The sequence below is a fragment of the Fusarium venenatum genome (assembly GCF_020744135.1).
Source record: "Fusarium venenatum strain MPI-CAGE-CH-0201 chromosome Unknown EDB82scaffold_3, whole genome shotgun sequence".
NCBI classification, from domain to species: domain Eukaryota; kingdom Fungi; phylum Ascomycota; class Sordariomycetes; order Hypocreales; family Nectriaceae; genus Fusarium; species Fusarium venenatum.
Genome location: NW_027072131.1, coordinates 5,173,528 through 5,199,602, shown reverse-complemented (window position 1 = coordinate 5,199,602; position 26,075 = coordinate 5,173,528). Strand labels below are relative to the sequence as shown.

The window sequence follows — 26,075 nt, the reverse complement described above, 5'->3', positions numbered from 1 at the left end:
CGACACAGACTTGAAAAGAGTGTCTGTAGTCGCTAAGAACATACCTAAAATATCACACAGTGTCACCAGGAGGCCTCGCAAGGATAGTGCGAACGGGATAGAGCCCGGGGCGTCTCGGACTCTGGGTAGTGTAAACTAGTAATTATTTCTTTCTTCAAGCATGATGAATGGAAACTATACGGCAAGATGCGTGGCGTGCGCTCGAATGTTATTAGTTGAGTCTCGAGTGGGTGAAGAGCAAACAATGATAGAATTGTAACTACATCTGTTCATAAATTCTGGGGTGGTACTCTTCAGGAATGAACCTTGGAAAGAACAAGCTTATGTGATTATTATCGTGAGAACTGTTAAATGTGGTTAAAGCCACTTCGATCGGAGAGACGTCTTCTAGCAGCAAGGAGTTCGAATACGAATTCGAAAGTAGACTCACCTCATAGACGAGCACGCTAAGACGCAAATCGATGTAGGGAATTTGCCAGGTTGTTACAGCATTCCTTGAGTGAGGGTTCTCAACATCAGTTCACTTTCGATCAGGGCTCTTTTTTCACCTTTTCAGTTTTTCTCCTCCATTGGGTGGCTGCACACGGTTGGCATTAGAGCTGTAAGTAAAAGGCTCAACTGGTGCTGACCCTGACAGGTATTCCTTCTGCCTCTTGCGCATTAACCAAGGATGAGTTTATGGGTCGATTAGAGTATACTGTCTTAGTTCTACATGGCTCATAACAACTTATACGATGATACGTGCAGTAGAGCTCTGCTTGAAACCTCCTCTAGTACTGTTGAACCTTAGTAGGGACAACGCCTTTTGTAACGCAGCTGCAACAGTCCACACCTACCTCCTAACCTATATCCTAGATAAATAGTGGCGGGGTAGATCAAAGCCCCGAGCACCGGGCCCGCATTGCGCCCCGCCATTATGGTAGAAGATCGAGCCATATTTTTGGAGTTCCATAAGAAGTATCCATGCATCCATGCCACCAGCTGCATTCCCGATTCCCCAACTCCACCACTGCTCGTCTCATAAAGCAGCACACAGTCCTTTGAAAGACCCTTTACAAGATGCGGTGAATTGAATTGGATTTGATTCGTCCTTGAGTCTTTACTAATTCATCTACTTAACCCTTTAGACTTTTCTAATCTGAACCGATACTGTTTCCTTTGCTGGACTTCCTCCTGACCCTGGGCAACTTTGCTGTGCAGTCTCAACAGTCTTTTTTTTTTGTCTGTTGACTGTTTGTGGTTTTCACTTCTTCTGGCATCGAACCATCACTATGGCGCATATCTCTGTTGTTACGGGCCTACCACCCACGCCTGGCAATGCGTCGGAAAGAACACCAAAGCTCATGTCTCGAGATGATGTAGAGGCTCTGATTGCCGAAGGCAAGCATGTCACTGTCTTTCACAACCAAGTAATCAAGATGGATGCCTGGATGCCATACCATCCAGGTGGTGATAAGGCCATGCTTCACCTCGTCGGTAAAGACGCCTCGGACGAAATCGATGCGTAAGTTGGCTCCAGCAAACGGACGAACACGTGGACAATACTAACTGCGCTTATACAGCCTTCACAGTTACGAAACCCGCCAGCACGTATTGCGCTATCGTATAGGTCGAGTCGAAGGTACCTGGGAGAACTTGCTACCCCCTATCCAAGGCGGCGTCTATCGTACACGTAAAGAGATCGAGCGAGTCAATTTGGAGGGCGGTTTCAACAAGGATCAAGACTCAAGTGTGCCATCGACTCGTGTTCCATCCCCGGTATTCGACGAGGAAGGTGCAGAAGGCGTTCGGCAGAGAAAGGGGGATAATAAGAAAAAGGACGGGGCTCGAGCACCTTCGGTATCATCTGCCTCTAGTTTGGATGAGCCTGAAATGGATGGCATGTCGTACCTGGATACAATCACTCGCCAACATATCAACCTCGATCTCGACAAATACCCTCCTCCTGACAAAGAGACACAAGCTAGAATCGCTGCCAAATATCGCGAGCTTCACCAAAAAGTTTACGATACTGGGCTTTACGACTGTAACTACAAAGCTTATGGAATCGAATTCCTTCGCTATATCGCATTGGCTATCGGCTCAGCGGTCTGTTTGCACTATGAGTGGTATGCCACCAGTGCTTTCTTATTAGGCGCCCTTTGGCATCAACTGTCGTTCACTGTTCATGATGCTGGCCATATGGGTATCACCCATAACTACCTCATCGACTCTTGCATTGGAGCTCTTATTGCCGACTTCATGGGAGGTCTGTCAATAGGTTGGTGGAAGCGTAATCACAACGTGCATCATGTTGTTACTAACGCCCCGGAACATGACCCTGATATTGAGCACATGCCTCTTTTCGCCGTTTCCCACCGTCTGCTTGGCAGCCTGAGATCGACATACTACGAACGAGTAATGTACTACGATGCTGTGGCTAAGGTTCTCCTAAGAATTCAGGCCTGGACCTACTACCCCCTGCTTTCTCTTGCCCGTTTCAACCTCTACCGACTATCTTGGGACTTTCTTCTCATGGGTCGAGGTCCCAAGAAGGGTCCTGCGCTGGCTATTTGGTGGCTTGAGATCACCGGACAGGTCTTCTTTTGGACATGGTTCGGTTATGGCCTCGTCTACAACATGCTTCCAGACAACTGGACTCGGTTCTACTTTGTCATGATAAGCAACATTACTGCGTCACCCCTGCATGTTCAGATTGTGCTGTCTCATTTCGCGATGAGCACTGTTGAGTTGGGGCCTCAGGAGTCCTTCCCTCAGAGACAGCTTCGAACGACCATGGACATCGATTGCCCCGAGTGGCTTGATTTCTTCCATGGCGGCCTGCAGTTCCAAGTCATTCATCATCTCTTTCCCCGCGTGCCTCGTCATAACCTGCGTGCTACACAGAAACTCGTTCAGGAGTTCTGTAACGAAGTCAACATCCCTTACGCGCTTTACGGGTTCGCCAACGGTAACCAGCAAGTGATTGGAAGACTGGCCGAGGTTTCCCGACAAGCGGCCATTCTTTCCAAATGCCAGCAATCAATTCAGAATGGTGATCTTTCTCACCACTAGACACAACATGGTAAACGAGCATTTTCCCTGTTGAATATACCTGGACTCTTCCACGCCTGCAATGTCCTTACATGTCCTCACATGTCCTAGATAGAATAAGTCTAGAGCCTACCGATGCTAGATAGATTGATGAGTCAATGAACAGCTTCGTATTGCCATGCCTGTCAGTGATCGTGATTCTGTCTCAGATGTTGAGGTGCATTACTGCCATAAAGCGTGATTTTAGCCTAGCTTGGAAGAAAGCTTTGAACTACACGAGACATTTCATGTGCAGGTCTTAGTCCAGAAACTTATAAAGTCCGGAGTCGTGAGACTTGAGTGTGAGACGTGCCTTGCTTGTACGATTTACAGTATGACCGACGGGCATCGGGTTTCTTGCTGGGCCATCTTGAATTCCAGGTTCAGCAATCATGATTGTGCAAAACGTAGCGTGTCTCTCTCCATCGCTTTGGAGTCTGCCTTATCTATTGTGACATTGGCAGGCTGGTTATGAATATCAACATTGACCACATGAACCGGGCTTGCCGCCTATCACATGGGCCAGCAGTGGCAGTTGAGTGACGTCGATATGTTGCACGAGGTATGGTGATGATGAGGGGCCAAGGGTATGAAAGCTGTTTATTTGTGGGCGCGCATGGAATTCGAGAAGGACATTTCATCTGTGCATATTCTCGAAATGGCATTGTTTTGTGATGAAATACAAAAGTGTCTAGAAAGGCAGCTGTCTCTAGGTAGGTACTAACCTGACTGACCTTGGACGCTTTCGTACGAGTACAAGGTCCTGGAGTGGGAGTCACTCACTCGTGGGGCATTAGTGGGGGGTTGGTCTCTTTCCTCCTTCCCTGCTCAAGTTACCTGTACAGTGCGTGCTAGTCAGATCCCCCTGCTCCATCTCAAACGAACCAACCACAACCACTTGGAACCTAATTCCCACGACGACGACGACGACGACGGCATTCAAACTAACCCTTCCTTCTCATCGCACATCTCCTGATACAAATCAACCTTCATTCTAGGCTACATCCTGAGCACCACCATTCAGAGCTTACCTCGTCGCGTCCAGCGGACGATGTAAATGAACCGCAGCTATGGATGCCAACATCCAGCGGGCCCTCAACGATAAGCTCTACGACAAACGCAAGATTGGGGCTCTTGAGTATGTCTCACTTCTCATATGCCGTATATTGATAAACTTGAAGCTCGGTCGAGGTCGCCCCTCAGGCCGATGACTTACCGCATTGCGTCTTCCCTCTTGGCGCTTCAGCTGTTGACATTGGCTTCATAGGCTTGAACGTGTGATCCGAGATTTCGTTAGCGTTAAGGACTATCAACGCGTTCACGACATTCTCGAACAGCTATGTAATGAGTACGCCTACGCTGTGCACCAACCTCATGCAAGAAATGGTGGTTTAATAGGTCTGGCTGCCGCCGCTATTGCTCTAGGCCCAGTAAGTTTAACTTTTTCAGGAACTCACCCATTCAAAGGCATATGAGAAGAGAAGCCTATCTAAATAGATTCTTGGCGACCTATGCCCCTCATCAAATTGTTTCTGATATTTGTGTTAGGAACTGCCTAGGTACCTTGCCAAAATCGTCCCTCCTGTCCTGGCATGCTTCACCGATCAAGATGCCAGGGTCAGATATTATGCCTGTGAGGCCATGTATAACATAGCAAAGGTTGCGAAAGGAGAGATCTTGGTGTATTTCAATAGCATCTTCGATCAGCTTTGCAAGGTATGTTTTAACCATGGGTCTCGAATGCCAAACATGGCAGAGGTTACTAACTATTTGACCTCTTTAGCTTGGTGCGGACTCAGAGTTATCAGTCAAGAATGGAGCGGAGCTGCTAGACCGGCTCGTCAAAGATATCGTGTCTGAGTCTGCCGCTTCCTATGTATCCATTCTTGAGGCACCGCCGGAGTTTGATGGTGACGACAAGGTTTCATTTGGAGAGACTTCACACTTACCTACAGCCTTTTCTCTACCTCGATTTATTCCATTGCTGAAAGAGCGCATATGGGTTATTAACCCCTTCACTCGTCAGTTTCTTGTCGGCTGGATTACCTTGCTTGACTCAATACCGGACCTGGAGCTGGTCACATATTTGCCAGACTTTCTTGGAGGGCTTCTTAAATTTCTGTCGGATCAGAATTCAGATGTACGAGTCGCTACGCAGAACTGCTTGGACAAATTTCTCAACGAGATCAAGCGCATCGCTCGCATCAAGAAGGGAATATTGGAAAGCAAACGATCCAAAGAAGGTGCCAAGCGAAAACGTCAAGATTCTATTGACAGTGAATCTATAAATCCAGACTTTGAGGAAGGAGATGAGCTTGACTCCGACGCTGCGCTCGACGATGACGACGATAGCAGTGGGGAAGACTGGATTCCTGGCCAGGATGTCGAGATTAACTACAAAGAAATCCTCCAAATTCTGACTGCAACGCTGGATTCACCACTAGGTTCGTCACTCTATAATCTGTTTTTCCCATGGCTAACATTTGTCAGAGGAGGACTGTCTCCTTGAGTCTTTGCGATGGGTTGTAGAATTCCTCGATATCTGTCCCGAAGAAGTTCTTCCTTTCACTCCCAAAATCCTTGCTCATATGCTTCCAGCTATGGCCAGTACCAAGGAGACTATCCACCAAGCAGCGACTCGAGTCAACACGTGTCTAATGGACTATGTTGTTTCCCTGTCTGATGACTCCGAATTGACTCAGCCGCCTCCCGCACAACCGCTTCAGAACTTTTCGACTTCTCGACTACCAGTCCCTGGAGAGAAAGGAGCTGATGGTGTGAACAGCAATCGGGCATCACTGTCGAGTTCCAGGGATTTGGACCTCCGTAGTCCTACACCTGCTCAAGGTCGCTCAATATCGACACCGGCTGACATCAACATCACTCAAACACAAGCTGATCTGGACTACGCCGCAGCTGTCAACTCTCTGACACTTCTCTTCCTCAACGATCATGAAGCTACCCGGGTGGCAGCCCTGACGTGGCTTATTATGTTGCACAGGAAAGCTCCTCGAAAGGTACTTGCTTTTAACGACGGCACGTTCCCGGCGCTGTTGAAGACGCTATCGGATCCATCAGACGCTGTTGTAACCAAGGACTTGCAGCTTCTTTCTCAAATCTCCCGGAATACAGAAGATGATTATTTTGCCAATTTTATGGTTAATTTGCTGCAACTCTTCTCAACAGACAGGAAGTTGCTTGAAACACGAGGCAATCTTATTATCCGACAGCTTTGTTTGAGCCTGAGTCCCGAGAGAATCTACAGGACGTTGGCCGATTGCATCGAGAAGGAGGAAGACGTCGAGTTTGCCAGTATAATGGTACAAAATCTCAATAACAACCTCATCACTGCTCCTCAGCTAGCTGATGTTCGGAAAAGGTTGCGAAACCTTGAAACCAGGGTATGTGGGAACGCACAAAATATTGTCAAGCCTGGGAAGTGTTAACATATTCTAGGACGGTCAAACACTATTTGTAGCACTATTTCGATCGTGGTGCTATAACGCTGTGGCTACCTTTTCACTCTGTCTGCTCGCTCAAGCTTATGAGCAAGCATACAACCTGTTGCAGATCTTGTAAGTCCTGTAAAGACCTCAACATATCCCGACTAACAACTGTGACTCAGTGGCGAGTTGGATATGACGGTCAATATGCTCATCCAGGTCGATAAGCTGGTGCAATTGATTGAGTCACCCGTTTTCACATGTGAGATTTCAGCACATCCAAGATTCAAATTGCTTAAGCTGACTGATGACTTAGACCTACGCCTACAGTTGCTAGAGCCCGAGAAGTATCCATATCTATATAAATGCATGTACGGTATCCTGATGCTCTTGCCACAATCTTCGGCGTTTGCTGCCCTTAAAAACCGACTCAACAGCGTCAGCTCCATAGGATATCTACATACAGCACCTCGAACGTGAGTTTCCCAAATTTTTCCGTGGCGTTAGTGATTAAGGAATATTTCTTATTTCTTGAACTTCGTCTCCATCCTTCCTATCATAACCATATTCACACTCCAATAGGGCCGCCGCAACTACGAGCAGCTCCAACTTTGACAGGCCAAATCGACTCAAGAGTAGAGAAGAAGGAAACATACGTTGGGTTGAGCTCCTGGAGAAATTCAGAAGCGTCCAAGAACGAGCGCGGCGTGCGCAGCGTCAAAACATCGACGGTGACGAGATGCCGCCAATGGGAGTCAGTGAGCTTCGTATTGGCGATGGAGCTGTAGATATCAAGGGCAAGGAGACGCGTGGTGTTGGACTACAACCAGTTCCCCAGAAGGAGCCAGTGCCCGCTCCTCCAGTACCAGCGAAGAGGATAGGTTTAGGCCGACAGTTTGGACGATTGGGGGGCGCTGTGGCAGGTAAAGGCCGACGCAACCAATAGACATTGCACGAAAGTTGGATCATCGTTGCTCTGCCTGGTAGTCAATTTGCGACTCGGGGCACTTGACGGCGTTTGTATGCCATTAATGTATAGTATCAAGCAAAAGATTAATGGAGACATTGTCAACGTCGTCGCTTAACCGGACTCTCACGTTCCACTAAACCTTCGAAGATAGCATCACGCTGTGATTCTATGGAACGAAGCTCCTGTCGGAGCTCGTCTAGTTCTGCTCTCGCCATATCTGGATTGCTTGGTAGCCCCTGAAAGGAGGCTAGCTGGAGGTCAAGCTCCTTCTTCCGTGCTACAACGGACAAATATTCTTGCTCATCACGAGCGAGGTCGGCAACAGTAGGATGTGAAGAATGCGAAGATGCAGTAAGCGAAGCAACTTTGTCTTGAAGCTCAGGCAGTTTGGTTGATAGTGCCTTGATCTTGCGTTGCATGTCAAGGTTTTGTTTGGCTAGATGCGCTGGAGGCTGATATTCTTCGCTTTTTACGTTCTCGAGAATATCATTTATACGGGCTGCTTCATCATCAATGTGCTTGTGCAGGACCTCGACACGATCCTTCATTTGTTCGGCGTCGTGTATACTCGATTGCAGTTGAATCATGCGCTGACCTAATGCCTCGGGTTCTGGAAAGGCGATACTGAACTGAAGGGCTACACTTGCCATAGCGTCAAGAGCTGTGTGTCCATCAACAGGCAAGTTATGCTGCACAGCTTCAATCAAGCCTTCTCTCAACAGTCGGCTCTTGTTCTCGGCATTGGCTTCGGAGTCGGTGAGCTCCTGCAAAGCAGCAGCCTCGGCTTTTGCGACTAAGTTACGTTCCTCATCGGCAGCTTCGTTGGCAGATGCTAGGGCAAGGAGAGCCTTGAGCGTATCGTTATTGCGCTCGAAAGAAGGGACCGGGCGAGGGTGGAATTTTGAAGAGAGCCAGGCGTCGATATATGACCAGTCGCGGGCGGTAGATGCAGCAATGCGAGCGACTGAAGGCGAGAAGATGGCCGAATCTTCACTAAGGAGGCGATGGTGCGCCATGGTGAGATGCGCCAGGCAGAAGTGAGGAATTCGTATTGCTTGTCTCGACCTACTAAGGGGTGCACTGGAGTTGTATGTAAATAGAACTGAGATGGGGTCGAGACTGGGCTCGAAACAATGGATGACGCCACAGCACAGCACAGCAAGCCCCAAGCACCTGAAAGCAACAGTCGTCTGGCCGGGACTGACTGGCAGGTAGGTACCTAACTGCTATAGAACTGGTATAGGCTAATCAACAGGGTGCGCACCCCTGCTGCCCTGCAATCAACTACAGGTACAAGACCTACGATTCGGCGTCTGAAAGCACTAAATTTATAGCGCCCGCCGCTAGTTCCTACAGCAGGAACCTTGACGGCGCCTGGAATTGCCGAGTACCTGCTAGGCGAGAACTTGTGGCCACCTATTGTATTCGGGAGCCAGTTGTGTACCTGATTGATAGACGTCGACTTTCCCTGTTAAGTCAAACGGACCGTGGACGCCTTCCCCGGCTGAACTCTTTATGATCAAGTTGTCCTTTTTTGCCCTCGACAATTATCTCCCTTCTTTCCCTTCTTTCCCTTCTTTCCCTTCCATATATCCTCTCGCTAAACAAACTTGTCCGGGATTAGTCCTGCCCGTCGTCGTCGTGACTCGCCGCCGACTATTGCAACTGTCAAAGTTAATGTATCACCAATAGATATCATTCAGCTACGACTTGCCCCACGAACGACTACTCGTGTACTTCGAATCGAACAACTCCTCGAAATGCATCTCAACATTGCTGCTCTCGCAGTCGCTGCCACAACCTTGCTCGCTTCGGCCAACGCCCTATCGCCCCAGGATATCCCAGCCGATCTTCCTGTCGCGCAGCTCCTTACGTCGGCGCAGTCGCATTTGTCTCGTGGCGAAACCAACGAGGCTCTTGTCTACTATGATGCGGCTATCGCTCGCGATCCTACCAACTACCTGACTATCTTTAAGAGGGCCACCACGTACCTCTCCTTGGGCCGAACCTCGCAGGCAACCGACGATTTCAATAAGGTACTGTCGCTCAAGCCTGGCTTCGAGGGCGCGCATCTTCAACTCGCTAGATTGCGCGCTAAAGCAGGAGACTGGGGCGTTGCAAAGACGCAGTATGGTCTTGCTGGGAAGACTTCTAGCTCTGCTGAGGTCGTAGAGCTTGAAGAAGCCAAGCTGGCGGCGAACCTGGCTGAGATGGCTGGGAAGGGAGAGAAATGGGATGAATGTATCAGCCATGCTGGTACAGCCATTGCCGTTGCCAGTCGATCCCCCCATTTGCGTGAACTTCGAGCGCACTGTCGCTTCGAGCTTGGCGATGTTGAAGTGGGCATGAGCGACCTACAACATGTGCTTCATATGAAGCCTGGAGACACAAGCCCACATATCGTCATCTCCGCTACCTCGTTCTATGCATTGGGTGATATGGAAAATGGTATCGGGCAGGTCAAGAAGTGCCTCCAGTCTGACCCAGATTCCAAGGTCTGCAAGAAGTTACATAAACAGGAGAAGAAGGTAGAGAAGGCATACAAGAAGATACAAGGGCAACTCAGCCGATCCCAGCCTACCACAGCAGGAAGGGCATTGGTTGGTACCGCTGACGAACCTGGCCTGGTCCCTGATGTTCAACAGCAGGTGAAGGAATTGAAGGAGAACAAGAGCATCCCCAAAAATGCCCGTATTCAGCTGCTGGAAAGCTTAGTCGAGCTCACATGCCAAGCATATACGGAGGTAATATTCTCATCTATGTCCCTTCCCCCAGTATCACTAACAATTATTAGTCAAGCCACAAAGACGCTGCCAAGTACTGCGACGAGTCGTTACAGATGAACCCCGACTCTTTTTGGGGTCTTCTCCACGAGGGCAAGGCTCAGTTGAAGAGTGAGCTATATGATGCCGCCATTGCTACTCTACAGAAGGCGGCTGAGCTTCGTCCTGATCAGAAGGAAAAGGTCGACCCTATTCTCAACAAGGCTCATATTGCTCTAAAGCGTAGCAAGACGAAGGACTACTACAAAGTCCTCGGTGTCGAGCACGACGCCGACGAACGCCAGATAAAGTCTGCCTACCGCAAACAATCCAAGAAATTCCACCCCGACAAGGCTGCCCAGCAAGGTATTTCCAAGGAGGATGCTGAGAAGAAGATGGCCAGCATCAACGAAGCATACGAAGTCCTCAGCGACCCTGAATTGCGAGCGCGTTTCGACAACGGCGATGATCCTAATTCGCAGGAAGGACCCAGGAACCCTTTTCAGCAAGGTAACCCCTTCGGCGGTGGTGGTGGACACCCTTTCATGTTCCAACAAGGTGGCGGTGGCCCGAACATCAAGTTCCAGTTTGGAGGTCAACAGTTCGGCTTTTGAAAAGTGTAATCAACGAGTATCTGATTTATCGCAAATGAAGACTCCCACCGAAGAGAGTACTTACAGCTGGGGGTTTCAATTCAGGAGCAAATTATTTAGGTTAGCAGAGGGCATCGGCTTTCGAGTCGTGACTAGATATCGAGAAGTCACTTCTCTCTTGCTTCGGATTACTTGGTGTTCAAGGCGCGGGGAGTTATAGCCGTTCCTTTTCGTAGCTTGGTTATATAGATATTTATACGCACAATGGAAGGAACACCAATATCTTGATAACTTTTCGCGTTTGGCAGTTTTCTATGTCTCAGATCGGCTAGAGTCAGATACGTATCCTATATTGTCGGACCATTTTTAAGAGGATATACAAGAACCTCACTACACACACCCCAGATGAAGGAGAGATACACAGCCACGACATCTCAACAATAAACAGAGAAACACCGTCACTTATAAGACAAAGCATTGCGGCAATTGGTAATGTAACAGCTTTTGGAACGAACTTCAGCACCAGGAATGATCGCCCAAAACGCCAGCGCCAGCCAAAGACCCATACAAGACCGAGGCATGTATATATGCTAGTATCTTGACATAAACATTCAACTGGCAAAACTATCATGACACACACCACACCGTCTATCTGCAAATAAACACCAGCACCCCTTTACCCTTTTTCGATCCTTTGTCGCCGCTCCTGTCCGTTTTGTTCGTAAGAAATGGTGTTTCGTTATGTACACGATCCGCTGCTGAGTGCCCAGAGAATCACCTAGCCCTACCAATTGGAAAAGGCTGTGGTGATCTACAAAGCCAGTAGACATTCTTGATTATAAGAATGTGAACCGGGTCAGGCAAGCGCCGAATCACAAGGTACTTGTACTGAGGTGGGTGAGTCTCGCGTGTGTAGTCGTCCTCATCCCCATGATTTCGAGGGTTTCCCTTCGTTATCTTTACTTTCGAATCTATTCTCTTCAATGAACTGAACCGCCATGCTTCAATAATGGGGTTGCTTTCACCACTTGCTCAAGAATTGGTTGTCTTTGGTGACTGTCGAATTAAGATGTTCAGGCAGCGTCATTCCGCTTGATGAAGTAGGACCTAGTAAAGTATTTTAGTTAGCTTCGCCCAAGGCAATAGAACGTATGTAACGTACTTTGAAAATTCGTATGCCGACCAGCAGATAGCTGTGCTGGGCATAGTAGTCACAATGCGAGGTCGCACACCCTTGAAGAAGCCCGAGACGCCAGCTCTTTGGTAAAGCAGCCGGCATCCGCCAATAAAGCTGTTCACATTTCTCACTTGGGGATCGGTGGACGTTCCACGTGTTTGAAGCATCGTCTTAATAACATCCATGGGGGTTGTAAGACCAGCCGCAAATCCACCAGCAACAGCGCCCGCCAAGCAGTGTGTCATTGGGTCATAGGTCTTTGCGGGGTTCATCGTGGTAGAAATGGACTCGTAGGCGAGAAACTGAAGGGCAGTGAAAGGCACTGTCATAGACAGTGTCGTAGGGTAAGAGATGTAGAAAGCCCCCAAACCCTCAGATCTGTAGACGTACTTGGCGCAGTCAAACATAGATCTGTACATCTTGCTCGAATTTTGAATTTGCATACGCTGCTTGATAACTGGAGTGAATGTCAGCGAACACATCCTTGGCATCGCGAAGGATGCAGGATAGCCATACCATCGAAGGGGTTCATGAAAGCGTCACTGGCAATAGTAGCGGCAGCACCACTGGTAGCTGAAGAGGTTCAGAGTTAGCAAAGGAATTCAGGGGATGGCGATGCAAGTTGCAATTACCAGCAGCGAGAGGGTGGTGAACACCAGCTTGGTTACCACCCATGGCATGCTTAACTGCTTCGTAAGTCGCAAAGTAAACGGCATGTGCAGGTCCTGGGCAACATTAGCGATTATGCAAGATTGGTCAAGCTAGCTCGAACCCTAGCATGACGTGGTAGACTCACCTGCGCCAACGATGACACTAGACATTCCGCGCCATAAGCTGAAGAAACCCTCGGTCTGGGCGATTTGAACAGTGTTGCGAATGACTCCCGAGTAGGCGGGTGTGGTGCTGGGGTTCAGAATCTGCATTCTCGTCTTGGAGCGTGTCAGACTATGGACAATTGTAGATGATGACGAAAAGACAAAACGAACCTTGATCGCATCGATGGGATACATGGCAGTGTGCTCCTATAGAAACATACAAAATTAGCCACGGGTGTTGCGAGATGCCCGATCAAGTGAAGCATACTGCTATACCAGCAAAGGCGCCTGCGGCCATATTCTGCAACAATGAGAAGTTGGGCGGCAGAGATTCATAGCTGCGTAGAAAATGATTAATTCCATGCTTCAAGTAGTTGATTATATGCAGAATATCAAATGATACTCACTCGTATTCCTCGACTGGCTCTGCACTTGGCTGGGCCATGGCGGCCACAGCTTCCGATGCTCCGCCGAAGGGCTTGGTCTCGAGGGCCGCCAGATTGGCGACTGGAGGGGATATCGGGGTGATTGGGTTGTAAAGTCGACGGCGATCGATTCGTGACAGGTGTCGAGTCGGCTACGGGGCTATGAGGGAACGGAGATTTCGGGTTTTTTTTTCTTCAAGTTTGTTGCGTTGCGCCCACGGGTGGTCGCTGCGGACGAAAACGATGACGATGTCGACGTTTGAGTTGATGCTCAAGATAACAAAGAAAGGCCTAAGGGGAAAATGCGGCTTTCAATTGTCCGAGCCGAAAGTGCCGCGCAAACTCGTCGATATGTCCGGACCTTTCTTCCTTTCCCAGACCTACTCGGTCTATTCGAACAGGCCAATCGATCAATAATCTGACTCCGGTTGGTGGTTATAAAGAGCAAGAAAGAAATGCACAGGCAAAGCGGAGGCGATGGAGCAAAAAAGTAGTTCGATGTTGGCGTCTTGTGCTAGTCTGACTTGACGGGAAAAACTCCAGGTCAGGTAAGGCACCGCCGGTACAAACAGTCAAGCTACCTTCCATTATCTAGTAGAAAAAAATTCTGGGGATGGGAGAGCTCCGTTTACGGCCTCGGAGTCCGGGCAGGAGCTAGGAACTACGAGTTGGGATGTACCTCTAATCTAACTCTTGGTGACGAGTTACTTCCTTTCCCCTCCTTCAGTCCCCTCTTCTAGCGTGTTTTCGACCTCAAATGCCTGTTAGAGTCTGCCATCACATCCATATTTTCCATGTCGTGTCAAAGTCCTCCGCGGAAGTGCATGTCTTGTTGGATAGGTACTGAGATACCTACCTACCGACTAGGTAGGCAATCTCATATCGAAACATTGAGTAGCAGCAAAGGTACCTAATGAACTGGCACAAACATCTGTCTCTTTCAGGGGTCTTGGCAATGCTTTACCAGATGTAATATATTCATCTCTGTGTATCTTAGAAGCCAACTATTTGATATAAGAAGAGAAGGTATTCTCAAAAAGACTAATTTTAGTGCGGGTTTTATAACAACCAACAAGACCTTTTCTTGGATCCTCTTGTTTTTCTCAACGATCCATATCAAAGCGATCTCAGCGCATATTAGCGCCCCTTAGGGTATCAGAAAAGTCGACCGCTGGAAGCATACGAGACGAAATTAGTAGGTCACTTTATGCTCCTTAGGCTATAGTTTTTAGACTATTTATTTTTATACCCTAAGACTTGGGAGGCCAACTTTTCTGCTACCAACTAGGCGCCTAAATAAAGCAAATCCAACGGGCCCGACAATGACAATACCGAAGGTTTACAACAGTACGTAAACTGACCGATTTCCTTAGGCACTTGTCTGTAAGCTCCGAGCAAGGTGGGTTCCATATCATATCATATTACTAACAACCTACGAGTGAGCCAGATGAGGACAATCATATATGTCTCATAACTGCCGAAAGTGAAGCTACATCAGTAGGTAGGTAGGTATCTGTACTTTGGTAGAGATAAACGTCCAGTGATTCCGAGAATAAGCAAGGCTTCCTCTCACAGCGGTGTCCAGATTGGCTAACATCCTCCTGAATCTTGACTTCTGTTATGATTCAACAATCAGCAACTGACCCTCCTTCTAAAGGCATAATGTCACAGGAGACGAAGGAAGTACTAGCTCGAACAGATAACTTATGACTAGCCAGCCATACGTACATGCTTCTACAAGGGTTTGCTCACCCTCCTGGCAGCTAAGAAGCGCACACGAAGTACGGGGGAGTAGTTAAAGCCTGGCTGTCATGATGCTACCCAACCCATGGACCAGGGCATTAAACATACAGTGCGGTCCGCTAGTTCCGAATACAGACTCCGAAATTAAGTTATCAATCAGTAACGGGATCCGTTTTCTGTGCCTAATCAATCAGTCCCTTCCCAAGTTTGACTTCGCTAATATTACTCCATTATAGCTGCTAGTCTTTGCCTGACTAGTTAGTACCTGTTACTCTGTGTTCCTTAGCGATCACTGTTACTGGAGGTTCGTCTCATTCCCGCTTATTTAACGAGGAAGCCTTGGCTAAAAGAGCATTAATTCACCACCACTCCTTTCTCCTGGTCTTTGGCTGTGTCTAAATAAGCCAAGCCCATCTTATAACACTCCCAGCTGATCGTCATCACATTGATACCAGTTTATTGTGACTGTTCACACCTAGCTGGGTCATAACTAGAAGGATACTGATTTTCCATTCTCTCGGCAGTTCCTGTTAGGGGTCTCATGGCATTAGTTATCGACCAAAGACAACATGATGCCGACGTCGGCGCCTTCAGTTCACGTCAGATCTGGCGTCCTTCTGCAGCACATGTCGCACCTCGGAATTACAGCTCCGAGCCTGGTAAAGTTGGCACAGTCAAGTGACCAGTGAAGAATTTACATCGATAACAAACACTTGAGTGCCCGTGATAACTCTGTTGCAAATGTGAACATGGCAAATTCAACCAAGTCCATTCTATGAATTTGTTGCGCTGGGCTGAAAGAAATAGCTAGCAATGAATGACAACCAATCTAAGAAGAACAAACGCCGGTTAGATTTCGCCTCCGTCCTAGGAGGGTCATGGTATTGGGAGAAATGACTGATAGCATGCGCCTTGACACCAATGTCATCCACCATCCAAAATTGAACAAAACCAAACACGAAAATGCTGTATCTCATACCATTCCGCCGCCTCGTCGGGGACGTTGAGTTTGTTGAAGTTGGTATATCAAACCCAACACACCTGCTTCGGGATCTTCAGTATTGGCAGCACTGTTCTCCCGAGTCACGCCTCTTGCTGGAGAGGTCTCCCATACCGATTCACCCAGCGCGCCTCCTGGCTCATACAGTTCATCATCTTCCCCGCTTCGCCTGATGGCACTGGCTTCAGTCTCTTCGATAATTTGGCTCTCCCCCCGATACCCTCGTGGATACCTTGATGCATACAGACTCCGTGCGACCATATTGCCCCCGGAGGGTTGATGATGCTGATCAAGCAGCATAGACGCCATTGGAGAAGGTTGTGGCATAACCCCGATACGTGGGCCGCGTCCACCAGGGGCTCGGCTTCTGGCACGTCCCGTCTCCGTCCCTGTTCGGCCAACATGAGAGCCCTGCATATCTGCCGCCAATGTTGGGGAACCGAGTCCAGGGAATGACGGTGGAGGATGAAATGATGGTTTTGGTCCTGGGGGAAGGTGACCAGGAATACCAGTCTTAGGGTTTGCTGCGTAGTTATCGAGGAAGCCGTAGTAAGATGCCGCCATCTTCCCATGCTTTGTGGAGTAATAGTCCTCGCGGACATCTGGTCGAGGCCCTTGTGGTCCGGTATTACCAGGACCTTTTTGGAAGTCGAACACCGCAAACGAACAAACATAGCCGAGTCCATCAACATGAATTGTGAATTCCCGGAAGAAATCAACAATCTGATCACTACATCTAGGAAGTGAGAATAGAAGTAGCATGGGCGTCGTGATTATCCCCATCATCTCCTCCAGAAATATGACCACTTTCATCTTGTAAAGTTCCGAAAACTCCTGCTTCACCTCAGCACTATGGAGTTTGTTTTTCCAGTGGTCCGGCACGTAGCGTGTGTATTCGATGACATTCCGCAGTGCGTATTCTGGATTGAATACCAGTGTTTCCTCGGACACCATGCCGCGAGTCGTCGCCCAAATAGCAGCAAATACGCCGAGATAGAAGATTACAGGCCTGTCTTTGGTAATTTCAAAATTGAGGAAAAGCTCCGAATCGAGAACAGAGCCAATTGCCAGGATGGCAGTGATAGCACCCGACATGAAGGCTATAGTTCGGGCGACTGCTTCTGTGATTCTTTTCGGAAACTGGTCAATATATCGAGTTGCGAATGGATACGACATGTGCAGCCGCTCGTAGAATATGTGTGGCAACTCGTTAAATTGGCGAAACTTCCATTCTGCCAAAGACGTGTATTTACGCGCCGCAGCTTGTTTGGGGTCCTTTTGGTATTCCTGTTACAGGTTAGCTTTACCGAGAATCACCAAGAGGTTATTTACTAACATAGTAATATGTGAAGAAGTAGACGATGACAACGTATGCGAGCACAACTGGCGCAAACAAGAGATTGAGAAAACCTGCAAATAAAAAGCGCTGTCTCAACTTCTGACTCAGTAGATGTCTACGATCAGGGCGCAGAAAGTCTTGCTGGACCTGCCCGAGCTCGTTAAAGGCCATGTCGAGGATACAATATTGCAGATACCATTCCATAGTCTTTGAGAACATTTGACGGCCACGAAGGAAAGGCAACGGCAAGGACAGATCCAAGATATCCTTGTTGATCATCGCTATGAGGTAGTTCTCCTTGCGCATGAGACGATTGGCAATGTCAAGTGCGTCAAGCCGTTCCTTAGATTGGCTACCCATGAATTGTCGCAGTCTTGGGGAGATGTTTGTTGCGGTTTTCGGGTTCTCCTCACGGAGTGCCATGATACGGGCTACAACGTCCTGCCAGGAGATAGTTTGCATGTCTTGTTCCGGAATGTCAAGGAGATAGATGTAAAAGTCTCTGATGTAGATGAGACGGCGTATCTCTACAAAGTACTGAACACATTTCCAGATGAAGAAAAATGTGTAGAGCCAGATCGCAAAGTTCCATAGTCCAGACATTTTGCGAGTGCATTGCGGAACGATAACTTCATGCAAGGACCTACTATTGGGGACTCTTGAATAGTCAATGCACTGGCTGAGAAAAGTGAGTATCACGGCGACAAAAAGGGTTTCGCTTTATTACAAATTAGCGCTTAACTCATTTCAACGTCGGAACTTGACAAACTTACAAAAGCCATAGAGCGTTGGCACAAAGAATGCACCAGAGACCTCCGCCCTCGAAATAGTCGTAAACGTCACGCATGAAGCTGTCCAAATTGGAGGTGTTGACCCATCGCCACATTGCTTTCTCCCTCGGGTTGTTCGACATAGTCCCTCTGGCAAATGGTATTGGCCGTGGTCCTATTGATTCATTATATGGGTCGTCCTGATGGAGTTGTTGTTGTGTGGTTACCGCTTCCCATTGGGCCCTTGTTCGTGCAGATGACGGACCTGTACTTGCTGGAGTCTGTGAGTTTCTAGGATTGGTTGCTCGTTTGCTGGGAGTTGATATAGGCTGGTCTACATCTTTCGGTTCCATCAGTAGCGATGCGGGTACCTCGTTGTCTCCTTCGTCATCTTGTTGCCATCGCGGTGATGTTCTTCCAGGACTTCGGACGTGGGCTGTTGATCGAAATGTGGCTTTCCCTTTCCTTTTCGAACCCAGTGCTGCACTCTCGACCGTCATGCGACTGTCGCCGATATCCAACCCTTCGGTTTGAAAGTCATCAAACCTATGACCAAGGTTTTCCTCATCGAGACCGGGATCATACTCAGGGTCTTCCGCAGAGCGTAGTTGTCGGTAAAATGACTGTGACCCCCTCGAAGGGGACTTTATCCGGGAGAACATATTTGAAGTCATCGCATATCGGTAGGCTCGATCAAATATGGATACGGGTGGGCATTTCGGACCACTGTCGAGATTTGATGACAATAGAGAGTGTCAAGGCGAGCTTCGTGTTGCAGGAGAATAACGAGGGCCGATATGGTTACTAGCCAGACTTTGTATGGGTTCAAAGCTTCTGGCTCAGTGGAATCAAAACTGAAATCAAAATTAATCCTGAAAGTTTGGTCAGTTCGAATATAAAGATTGCTCGGTTGGTCACAAGGGGGGGGGGGCACGATAAGCGTGACTTGGAGCACATGCCTACCCGGAGTAACGGACAGACTTGACTCAAGCAAATCCAATACCAGATGAATGGAAATATCGGTTAACGCACTTACTGTGTATGAAATGCAACCGGAACTGGCTATGCGGCCAACTAGTTGACAAGAAAACGGCCAAGACACTTTGTATTCATATATGTATGCTTTGGCTTAATGGTCCAGGCATCACCAGCCGCAGGTATGACGCTACAGAGCGGTGTAAGGTTCTGCCAGACAAATGCCGATAAGATCCCCAGAATCCACGATTGGTCATCCACCGCCTACCCTTTCTATCTAGTAGGTACTAAGGCACTCACGACACCGTTGCACTCGTGGAGTACTCCGTATCGCCCGTCTTATTAGGTACCCATGTTTGAACGTGACAACTGTTTACCATCACATCAACAATTGATCTTGAAATCATATCGTTCATTCGAAATTTAATTAACTTCAACTCATGAGCTTGTATGAAATGGAATAGTTCTTGTCACAGCCAGAAGTTGCCAGTACTTCAATATTCGAATCCCGTTCACAATGGCTTCTTCACACCACTCCCCATCATTTAGGAGCCTTCCTTCAAGAGACAATGCCAGTTCCGGCACTTCTTTGACGGATAGCTACCCACAGTCCCCAGCTACACCTAAAGGTCTCGCGTCTCTCACGTCCAAAGTTACCAGTGTTCTCTCGACCACACATTCCGATGCTGAGTTTCGGGACGCACTGTCCCTTCTTGATGAACGTGGGATTCGCAACGACGCCGAAAGTCGCCGGCGTGTCCGCTTGGACTTGCAAAGAGAGGTTATTGATAGCAACGGTGAGGTCATTGCCGAATTTGGGCGTGTAGCAGAGGTGCGTTTTTTGTGTCATTTAGAGGAATTTATACCAACGCGGATATAGCAACTTAGGCGGATCAAAACAACTATCGACAAACTCAACAATGGGTACGAAACAATGAAAAGCCAAGTCGTTGAGGCTCACAGACAGACATTGCCGGCACTCTCTGAGTCATCTTCTCTACTAGAGCAGAAACGACAGGTCGAGGTCAAGCAGCACCTTCTTGGAGCTTTCAGGAAACATTTCATTATGTCTGACAATGAAGTCGCTGCCTTGACACAGACAGCCGAACCGGTAGATGACCTCTTTTTTAATGCATTGAGCAAAGCGAAAAAGATCAGTAAGGACTGCGAAATCCTACTCGGTTTTGAAAAACAGACACTAGGACTGGAGCTTATGGAGCAAATGTCGAAGAACATCAACCTCGGCTTCCAGAAACTTTACAAGTGGATTCAGCGAGAGTTCAAGACCTTGAATCTTGAAAATCCGCAAATGAACTCGTCGATCCGCAGGGCGCTTCGGGTTCTTGCTGAGCGGCCATCACTGTTCCAGAACTGTCTCGATTTCTTTTCCGAGGCGCGGGAAAGAATCCTTTCAGACTCGTTCTACACTGCGCTGACTGGTACCTCGCCATCGGGAGCTGAGGATCCGTCTGTCAAACCAATCGATATGCTGGCACATGACCCGTTGCGCTATGTTGGAGACATGCTAGCCTGGATCCATTCGGCTACAGTTAGCGAACGTGAGGCATTGGAAATTCTTTTCGTCGCAGAGGGGGAGGAACTGGCCAAGGGGCTCAAGTCTGGACGAGATGCCGAGATATGGCGTCTTGTTGCCGAAGACGACGAAGCCGAAGCCGACTTTAATGCACTTAAAGCACTGAATGATCTGGTAGATCGCGACATATCTGGCGCCGCTCGTGTTCTTCGTCAACGGATGGAGCAGGTAATTCAGGCCAATGAGGACACCATACCGGCCTACAGACTGGCAAACCTCATCAACTTTTACCGCATTACTTTTCAAAAAACCCTTGGTCCCAACTCTAACCTAGTAGACCTAATCGGAGGATTGGAGACTGAAGCACTGAGACAATTCCGAGCCTTGGTAAGAGACCGCATCGCAACTTTACAGGGTGAATTTCAACATGCTCCGTCCGACCTTGGCCCACCCGGTTTTCTACAGGACTCGCTTAAACAATTCAAGGCTATAGCTAAAACCTATGACTCTTCGTTATCTGCTTCGGAAGATCGTGAAGGCGAGTTCGAGAATGTGTTGGCAGAGGCTTTCGAACCATTCATGGCTGGCTGTGAGAACATGATCAAAAATATGAACACACAGAATGGCGGAATCTTCCTCATCAATTGCCTGTCTTTGGCAGTGGCATGTCTAGAACCATTCGAATTTACGCAACAGAGGACCAAGCAGCTGCGTGAGAAATCAGGTGAGCAGGCTAAAGAGCTTGTTGCCAGTCAGTACCAATTCTTTCGAAAGGGCTCGGGACTGGATGCTATCTTTTCGAAATTGGAGGACGATGACAAAAGTGCCACAGCCTTGGATGAGAAAGCTCTGTCTCAGGCAAGCCATATGTTGGACGACTTTCTCCCATCAGCACTTATGGATGCTATGGAGAATCTGAAACATCTCCAGGACTCTAAATTAGCACGACAAATTACTGAGGAGGCGGCTGAGCAATTCTGCAACGACTTTGAGCAGCTAGAGGAGGCCATAACGGAGGGAGATGGTGAATCCGTGGACTCGGGAGAAGACGAGGGGCTGCGGTCCATTTTCCCCAGGACAACGGCAGAAATCCGCGTCCTACTCTCTTGAGTTAGAGAGATTAGATACCTAGGTTTGACATCTGAAACGGGTCAATGTCACCAAAGACATATGCAGATCTGTACACCTACACGACATAAAAGTCGGAGTGTCATGATGTACAACATAGATGGACCGTGAATAAAACATATGTGTTGTGTGACCGACTCCTCGAATCATTATGGCTGGCTTGTAAATTTCTCTTGTGGTCAACGCTTAGGTTACTGAGCCTCATCAACAGCTGACTTGTAGGTGTTGACACTACTAAGACGTGAGGCTGCGCGGACCAGCCTGTCTACCCCGCCACCATAGATTGCTACAAGGGTAGGTGATGCTAGCCTGGACTACGTCACCGCCTACCCGAGTGGAGTTTATCTGTCATTCCATGTCCGGCCAGGCACGCGGGACGATCTACTTCATCACGAGCAACAACCGTCAATAAGGGGACCCTTCTGATAATCGACCACAAATACAATCTCTCTTCACGGTACGGAATCAATCATATCATCAATCGTGAATACCTGTACGAAGAAACCTAGTTGCTCGGTGTATCCACCCGTATCTCAGCAGAACCTGCTCGCCCAAACGAACAGCATCGCGACCATCTTAAACAGTCGGCGGACTTGAGCGCACCTCGTGCCAGCTTCTGGGCTACTATGGTAGTGGCCTATCGCCGGAGCCATGTTACGGAACAGGGCCCTGGCTGTTTTGCAGAAGACTTACGATGATAGCTATTTGAGTTGCTCGACTGCCATCTATTACGAAGGCCAGGTAAGGTCGAACTGTTGCGCTTACATCAATCAAAGACTAACCACCAATGCGCCTAACAGGGAAGCGAGGCTGAAGCAATGCGACACTGGAGAGCTGCGCTGGATCAGATATACGATTACAATGCAAACCGTGCGCCTCCTTCATACAGTCCACGTACAGATACAGAGAAGGCGTTACAGGAAGCCCTTAAACAACTTGAACTACAATGCAAAGAACGAATAGATCTTCTCGAGGCTCTCAGAGTATCACGACAAGAAGATTTGACGCCGCCATCAGGCAAATTGACAAAACGTCCCAGTCTACCTGAGGGAAGGGGCTCTTTAGGACAGGGCACAATCACTGCCATGCAATACTCCGAGCTATCAAGACCATCCCTTCCGCATCGCCCATCACAGCCCCGTCGTACATCTTCAGAGCTTGCAATAGTCGATGGACCCAGCACACATCTCGATCCAAACCTCCCAGCCCTACCGCGATCTGCTTCACCTGGAGGACCTACCCTGCCTCCCAGACCGAACAAGACATTGCGAACACCGAGTCCAGAAAAGTACACTATGCGAACCACTTTGCGCTCTGGGAAACCAGGCGAAAAGTCCACCAAGCCGCGTAAACCATCCAAGCCTCTCGCCGAAGGGTCGAGCAAGGCGGCTACCTTGGCGTGGAGCGCTTTGGGCTCGAGAGACAGATTTGTGCGAGGCAGTCAATCGGAATCTACTCCAGCTACTGCGAGCCCCAGCTCCCGTACTTCACTTGAACAAACTCGAAGACCAGCACCAACACAATGGGATAGTCACTCGCGACGACTTGTTGTGCCTAGAGACCGCGATTTTGATGGAGATGTATCGGGAAATTCACGGCACTCTGACGAGTACTACTATGCTCGCCCATCAATGCTATCAGTGTCTGCTGCTTCCAGCGCTCTTAATTCCTCCTCATACCAGGACTTGCCTTCCTCGGACGTCTATACCACTAGAAATGAGCGGCCAACAAACTCCTACAACGCAATCACCTCGCTATCGCCCCGCAAAGTATCTAGGCAAGAGGCAACCAATGATATGGAGACTGCTGATGATTCTGGGGAGGGGTCAGAGAGGAGAAGTGCTTCCAACAATCTGCCGACTAGAACCACAGCATTGAGGCCGCCAGCAAGGTCTCCGAAGCCTTCGAAGGCAAATACCGAAATCAGAGATCGCTCACGACGACGTAGTCGTAAAACCCAACAAGCCTCGGTCTCTAGTACATCCGATGATGATACAAATCGGACTGGGCCAAAACCACGCCGTGTTAAAGCAAAGGAAGCTCCCATTCAAGCTGGTTCGGAAGTTGAAAACTCGGAAGTATCCGAATCTGAAAAGAGCCCTGATGACTTGACCGAATGGAATAATAAAAAGAAGCAAATACTTAAAAATTTGACCCCAGGAGTTGACTCGGCGGCCGCCAAACAGATCCTGAATGATATTGTTATTCAAGGTGATGAGGTTCGTTGGAATGACGTGGCCGGTCTTGATATAGCAAAAAATGCCCTTCGCGAGACTGTCGTATATCCATTCTTGCGGCCTGATCTTTTCATGGGTCTTAGAGAACCAGCCAGAGGTATGTTGCTGTTCGGGCCACCAGGAACAGGAAAGACAATGCTCGCGAGAGCTGTGGCAACAGAATCCAAATCGACCTTTTTCTCAATTTCTGCTAGCAGTCTGACAAGCAAATACTTGGGAGAGTCGGAAAAGCTAGTGCGAGCTTTATTTGGTTTGGCACGAACATTGGCGCCCAGTATCATCTTTGTTGATGAGATTGATTCACTATTGTCGCAAAGATCAGGCTCAGGTGAGCATGAGGCTACCATGAGAATCAAGACGGAGTTCCTCATTCAATGGAGTGATCTTCAACGGGCAGCTGCTGGAAGAGAAACGAGTGAGAAGGACAAGGAGAGAGGAGATGCCAACCGAGTTCTTGTTCTAGCAGCGACAAATCTCCCTTGGGCTATTGACGAGGCAGCCAGAAGGCGGTTTGTACGACGACAATATATCCCATTGCCCGAACCGACTACTCGCGAGACGCAACTCCGGACTTTGCTGGGCCAGCAAAAGCACGACCTGTCAAATGAGGATATCCTTAAATTGGTGGAAATGACGGATGGTAGGCAGCTTTGAACACAAGCAAAAGGACAACCCCACTAACCAACATCTACAGGCTTTTCAGGCTCGGATATCACAGCATTAGCTAAGGACGCGGCCATGGGACCGTTGCGATCTCTCGGAGAAGCATTATTACATATGACAATGGATGAGATTCGACCAATCCAGTTGCTTGATTTTGAAGCAAGTTTAACAACAATCAGACCCAGTGTCAGCAAAACTGGCTTGAAGGAATATGAGGATTGGGCGCAAGAGTTTGGCGAACGCGGTGGATAGATTGGAACGTGTCTTTGTATACAGTACATGATCATGAGGCATGGGTATGTTATACACGCAGGAGCATCACAAAACATGGCCCGGTAGTAGACATCGGAGTCTGGGTATTAGGGTTGTAAACCGGCTAGATGTACAGTATGTCATTTTATATGTTACAAATGGTAGTTAGTTCGAAAGCCTTTGTTTCGCTGCGCAACTCTCCTCAATATATCGTACAGAGCTTGACCGTTTGCGCGGCCGGCATGTTCTATCGCCGTGTAGGAACCGTCGAACATTATCCGTTCCGATTTCCCAATCAGAGATAGTTGTGGTCATGTGTTGTGATGTAAATATTTAGGTGATTCAGTCCACATCGTTCGTCGAGGTGTCCGGTTTGTGTTTTTGTTGGGCCTCCTTCCAAGCCTTACGCTTGGCCTCCTTCTTTTCAGTTTCCAATCGCTTTTCTTCTCGTCTTTTGTTCTCCTCTTCTTGTCGTCTGGCTGCCCTCCGCTCATCCTTAGCAGCCTTCTTGGCCTCATAATCCGCTATCCTTTCCTCCAGTGTGGGTACAGGCGGACGCTCGCTGGTAGGAACACCGTAAGGTGCAATAATGTCTTTGATAACGTGGCGCTTGTGCTGGGAAGTTGGCCATCCAGGGGCGATAGAAACGACATCGCCTGTTCGTAGGGACGAGTTCGGATCGTGGACTAGATAGTGTTTAGGGTCGGCGAACCACTGGAAAAATCGGTCAGTAATTTATGTTTGTTTTCTTAGGTTGTGTCAAACAGGGCCTCTCACCTTATTGACGGTCTTATTCCACTTCTGGCCGCCTACTCGAACCTTGACAGTCTTTTCCATAAGGCCAGCAGAGACGACAACGCCTCGAAGCTCGGTCGTGACGCGGCGAGCGGCCTTGGCGACTGGTGAAGACATGATGCCGATGCTTCTCCTCTTGGGCTAATTATCAACTCGAATGTTTGGCAGGCACAAAGCGTCGCCAATTCGCCAATCGAACGTCGTCTTGGAAGTGATGCTCAAATGTTCAGTTCCCAGCTCGCAAAGGCTGATCCAAAAAAAAGCGGCAGCCAATCAAGTCTGGTGTTGGTATGGGAAAGTGCTTATGTAAGATACTTGGGAATATAGGCTCCTCCCATTGGGTCAGAGAACCTCACACGACTCACGATATCCTCACACGTGC

At 48.6% G+C, this 26,075-nt stretch overlaps 9 protein-coding genes across 9 annotated transcripts; 4 read left to right on the top strand and 5 right to left on the bottom strand.

Annotated features, from left to right (window-relative positions):
• Positions 1-1,271: 1,271 nt before the first annotated feature.
• Positions 1,272-3,054, top strand: EDB82DRAFT_431638 (fatty acid desaturase-domain-containing protein; the record flags this gene model as incomplete). Its single annotated transcript, XM_025728154.1, has 2 exons — positions 1,272-1,504; positions 1,563-3,054. The coding sequence occupies 2 exons, from the start codon at positions 1,272-1,274 to the stop codon at positions 3,052-3,054; spliced, it is 1,725 nt and encodes a 574-aa protein (XP_025582550.1).
• An 886-nt stretch (positions 3,055-3,940) lies between these two features.
• Positions 3,941-7,522, top strand: EDB82DRAFT_254491 (vacuolar protein 14 C-terminal Fig4p binding-domain-containing protein). Its single transcript, XM_025728153.2, has 8 exons — positions 3,941-4,210; positions 4,340-4,502; positions 4,621-4,788; positions 4,856-5,516; positions 5,563-6,473; positions 6,529-6,647; positions 6,698-6,991; positions 7,098-7,522. The coding sequence occupies exons 1-8, from the start codon at positions 4,143-4,145 to the stop codon at positions 7,459-7,461; spliced, it is 2,748 nt and encodes a 915-aa protein (XP_025582549.1). The 5' UTR covers positions 3,941-4,142; the 3' UTR covers positions 7,462-7,522.
• Positions 7,274-8,731, bottom strand: EDB82DRAFT_254773 (uncharacterized protein). Its single transcript, XM_025728152.2, has one exon. The coding sequence runs from the start codon at positions 8,499-8,501 to the stop codon at positions 7,584-7,586; it is 918 nt and encodes a 305-aa protein (XP_025582548.1). The 5' UTR covers positions 8,502-8,731; the 3' UTR covers positions 7,274-7,583.
• Positions 8,732-9,037: 306 nt separating this feature from the next.
• EDB82DRAFT_507932 (uncharacterized protein) lies at positions 9,038-11,168 on the top strand. The gene is made up of 2 exons (XM_025728150.2): positions 9,038-10,229; positions 10,280-11,168. The coding sequence occupies exons 1-2, from the start codon at positions 9,246-9,248 to the stop codon at positions 10,859-10,861; spliced, it is 1,566 nt and encodes a 521-aa protein (XP_025582546.1). The 5' UTR covers positions 9,038-9,245; the 3' UTR covers positions 10,862-11,168.
• Positions 11,118-11,757, bottom strand: EDB82DRAFT_254824 (uncharacterized protein). The gene is made up of 2 exons (XM_065607323.1): positions 11,714-11,757; positions 11,118-11,583 (listed from the first exon to the last, which is right to left on the bottom strand). Exon 2 carries the CDS (start codon positions 11,469-11,471, stop codon positions 11,175-11,177), a length of 297 nt encoding a protein of 98 aa, XP_065464102.1. The 5' UTR covers positions 11,472-11,583; positions 11,714-11,757; the 3' UTR covers positions 11,118-11,174.
• A 156-nt stretch (positions 11,758-11,913) lies between these two features.
• On the bottom strand, positions 11,914-13,277 carry EDB82DRAFT_478141 (mitochondrial carrier domain-containing protein; the record flags this gene model as incomplete). The annotated part of the gene is made up of 8 exons (XM_065608103.1): positions 11,914-11,947; positions 12,003-12,474; positions 12,534-12,590; positions 12,650-12,742; positions 12,814-12,946; positions 13,004-13,039; positions 13,101-13,170; positions 13,240-13,277. 8 exons carry the CDS (start codon positions 13,275-13,277, stop codon positions 11,914-11,916), a joined length of 933 nt encoding a protein of 310 aa, XP_065464101.1.
• Positions 13,278-15,973: 2,696 nt separating this feature from the next.
• Positions 15,974-18,783, bottom strand: EDB82DRAFT_431432 (autophagy protein Apg9-domain-containing protein; the record flags this gene model as incomplete). Its single annotated transcript, XM_025728148.2, has 3 exons — positions 15,974-17,287; positions 17,337-18,057; positions 18,113-18,783. 3 exons carry the CDS (start codon positions 18,781-18,783, stop codon positions 15,974-15,976), a joined length of 2,706 nt encoding a protein of 901 aa, XP_025582544.2.
• Positions 18,784-19,251: 468 nt separating this feature from the next.
• EDB82DRAFT_449153 (oligomeric complex COG6-domain-containing protein) lies at positions 19,252-25,037 on the top strand. Its single transcript, XM_025728146.2, has 7 exons — positions 19,252-19,266; positions 19,325-19,916; positions 19,965-21,713; positions 22,055-22,085; positions 22,396-22,487; positions 22,547-24,623; positions 24,678-25,037. The coding sequence occupies exons 2-7, from the start codon at positions 19,602-19,604 to the stop codon at positions 24,896-24,898; spliced, it is 4,485 nt and encodes a 1,494-aa protein (XP_025582542.2). The 5' UTR covers positions 19,252-19,266; positions 19,325-19,601; the 3' UTR covers positions 24,899-25,037.
• On the bottom strand, positions 25,038-25,934 carry EDB82DRAFT_507917 (mitochondrial 37S ribosomal protein uS17m). Its single transcript, XM_025728145.2, has 2 exons — positions 25,676-25,934; positions 25,038-25,612 (listed from the first exon to the last, which is right to left on the bottom strand). Exons 1-2 carry the CDS (start codon positions 25,808-25,810, stop codon positions 25,241-25,243), a joined length of 507 nt encoding a protein of 168 aa, XP_025582541.1. The 5' UTR covers positions 25,811-25,934; the 3' UTR covers positions 25,038-25,240.
• Between the last annotated feature and the right edge of the window lie 141 nt (positions 25,935-26,075).